Raw genomic sequence first — 3,221 nt, forward strand, 5'->3', positions numbered from 1 at the left:
TTTTGCAATCTATTTCTGAATGGCACATGCTCTGCAAGGTGACAGACTCAGGTTCAAACAACATCACAATGGCGGAAGAGATGCATACCCAGTTCCAGAACTTGGAAGAAGCCAACAATGTAACATCCTCCAATGATCAATCTTACACGTGGAATCCAACCACCGACTACGCCAGGTGCTTCCTTCATAAACTTTTGGTGACTGTCAAAGGTGGCCTTTTGGAACTCGGTTGAACGGCGCCTTCACGAGATTCTCAAAGAGAATCGCTCTTAGGAGCATTTCCAATGTCCGAGCAAATGCCCGTCATAGCAGAAGAAGACGAGGATGAAGAAATGACCACAAAAGTCATTGATCTTGCCAATGAAGAACAAGAAGAAGAAGAAGGTCTGCCACCGGACGATGACAAAACCAATCATGATTCAGAGGGAGAAGACTTCCAAGGTGTTGCTCCAGACTACGACAAAGACATGGAGGACAAGCTTGATGAAGAAACGGACTCACCTGAAGATACAGCTCCAAAGGCCACCACAAATCCTTATCATACCCAAGAGTCCAGAAAACAGGCAAACCATCTAAATGCATTCATGGGACAGGTAATGTTAACCACTAAACACTGTTAATGAACTACACTGACACTCTGGTACTTTCAGGCTAATTTCATTTCTTGTCAGGTCTCTCGCTCGGCCGCTTGGAGAAGGTACTTCGCAAGGAAAGCGAAAGAAATCGATATGAAACTTTTACCGTTAACTCCTGGATACAATGTAACACGTCGGAATGCAGAGTTTGATTCCCTCAATCAATTTGTTCAGGCACGGAAGGTGAGTTAGCCTTCAAACTTCTAGAAGATTCCAACTTCATTTCAACAGCTTAGTTCCTTTGCTTCATATTCTAACATTATGCAATCCTTAGGTAGTGAGCAAGCTTCTTGCTGAGGATCTTGACCATGTCCAAGCCGAGAAGCGTCAATCTAAGGGTTCAAACATACCCCGAGGCTAGTTCCACGAGATCAACTGTTCTTACAACGATAGGGCTATGCTTGAAGCTTAGACCAAGGGAGCTCGCGGTAAGGTATGAAGCATGAGTTGCAAGATCTACTCGTTACCTGATAGTGGCCACTTCTCATCACCCTTTCCTGATCCTCACAAAGCGCATGGAGGGCAACAGGCCCACTGGCTCGATGGTTATTGCTGAGTTTTATGCACTCAAGGCTCATCTGGACAGCCAAGCAAAAGAGCTTTCCATGGGAGAGGCTCTTTTGCCGATGATTTCCTCAATGCAATCACGTGTTGACAAATACCTGGATGAGGCTATGAAATGTGATACAACAGTCATGGCTGCTATTCTCAATCCCTTCTTTTGGCTTCAGATTTTTGAGCAAGGGTTTGGACCAGAACATCGCTACACAATCTGAGCACAAAACCTGTTTCAAGAAAAATTCAACAAGCGGAAAAAGGAGCATGATTCAATTACCAATGCAAATGAAATCACAGTAGTATCTGATCCAGCAACCTCAAACTCCAGCAACTCCGGAGTGAAAAGTGTATTCAATTTATTCAAAAGTCAAGATCCTGAAGTGGCGCGTGACGAAGTCACTTCCTACCTGAAGGGAACTCATCCCATGGCTGCTTCTGACAACGCAAGGGATTGCAAAGCGGTCCTACCATGGTGGAGTGTAAGTGATCTTGCTTGTGTCATTCTGTCAGTCAAACATTCAACTCAATTGTTTATACAACTGTTTGTAGGTGAACTGCACCGTTTTCCCAGTCCTAGCGTCTCTTGCGCAAGACTACTCAAGTCTCTCGGCCAGTTCTGGAATTGTGGAACGGACTTTCTCAGCAGCAGCAGACATTTGTTTGTGTGATCGAGTTTGTCTGGTTCCGCGAACCATTGAGTACAACGTCGGTTCGCGCCTTTGGATTCGTCAAGGTGTACCTTTGGCACATAGTTACACCGAGGTGAATGAAGCCATCGAGGCATTGGGGGGAAGAACTAAGAGGGCAAAGTAATACATTTAAATACATGAATACAATTAGATACACGAATGAAAGTTGTTGTAGTCTTAGTCTTATGACTCAATAAAAAACCGCAAAAACAGGCTTTGTCTTTTTTCTTTTTTGTTTCTTCATTATCTCGTGTTGCGGGTGTGCAACTGTACGCAACGTTAGTTGCGTTGTGTCGCAATGCAGCGGCTTTCGCAGTTGCCCACTGTGTTGTACCTGGGTGGGCCAAAAAAACCCCGCTGCGTTGTTTGGCAACCCCCCGTTGCCAGCAACGTAACGCAGCGGCCCAACATTGCTAAACAGTCTTGTTGATAGCTTTCTCCACTTGCCCTGCAGAAATGTTCCAATGTTGGAAGTTCATTCATTGTTTCAGACCATCAATCTCCAGTTTGTTAAGGCCAGGGGTGAGGGGTCTTGACAAGGGTCGTGGCTCAGCAACGTTGGGTTCTGGCTATTTAGGTAGATTGTCAGATGAGGATTATTACAACTGGTGCAACGCACAACTGAGATAGAAATCTAACTAGTGACATGTGGTAATGTATTGTCACGGAGTGTTGACACGTGGGATCATAACACAGTTATCCATAGTCCAGGCTCTACTGAGCTTTATAAATGCTAGCAGGTCTTCAACATTCTGATAATTGCAGAGTGGTATGACGCCCATAGAACAAGAGTTAAATCCACAGTTCTTCAAAGACTGTTGGATGGCAAACATGCTGATAGTATAGTTGATTTGGTACTACAGCGCTTCAAGAATCCTTCGGTTTATTTGGTGTTCTTTTTTTTAAAGTTTTGGACAAAACTCGGAAAAAACTCATTTGGACAGTTCAAATTTGACAGATTCTAGTACAAAATCGGTTTCAGCGAGGGTTTTAGCAAGGGTTTTGGACATTTATTCCGTTTTCTTGCGTTAAAAAAAACCGAAGGATTCTTGAAGCGCTGTAAGCTGTTCAATAGCAAAATTGGTGACAATTGAATCTCTTGCTTTGGATTTCAATTATTACAATTAGTCATGTTTTTGAGTTGGACCATTGGTTTGGTCCCTTCAACTGCACCATATCTCTTGAACAATGAAATTATAGACCATACCCTATTTGCTAGAAGGTCCCAATCTTGGCAATTTTCATGGCCTTTACCTGAACCAAGGGCCAGCCATGTTGACCCCGGGCCGGGTCATAGCGACTTATTGAGGAAACTCACGGTCATCTTCCAGTTGATAAC

At 43.9% G+C, this 3,221-nt stretch overlaps 1 protein-coding gene across 1 annotated transcript; it reads left to right on the plus strand.

The window, feature by feature from the left end:
• Window positions 1-284: 284 nt before the first annotated feature.
• On the plus strand, window positions 285-2,045 carry MELLADRAFT_101759 (uncharacterized protein; the record flags this gene model as incomplete). The annotated part of the gene is made up of 5 exons (XM_007404249.1): window positions 285-593; window positions 672-818; window positions 953-1,063; window positions 1,445-1,672; window positions 2,034-2,045. 5 exons carry the CDS (start codon window positions 285-287, stop codon window positions 2,043-2,045), a joined length of 807 nt encoding a protein of 268 aa, XP_007404311.1.
• Window positions 2,046-3,221: the final 1,176 nt, after the last annotated feature.

Source organism: Melampsora larici-populina, assembly GCF_000204055.1.
Source record: "Melampsora larici-populina 98AG31 unplaced genomic scaffold MELLAscaffold_2, whole genome shotgun sequence".
Classification (NCBI taxonomy): Eukaryota; Fungi; Basidiomycota; class Pucciniomycetes; order Pucciniales; family Melampsoraceae; genus Melampsora; species Melampsora laricis-populina.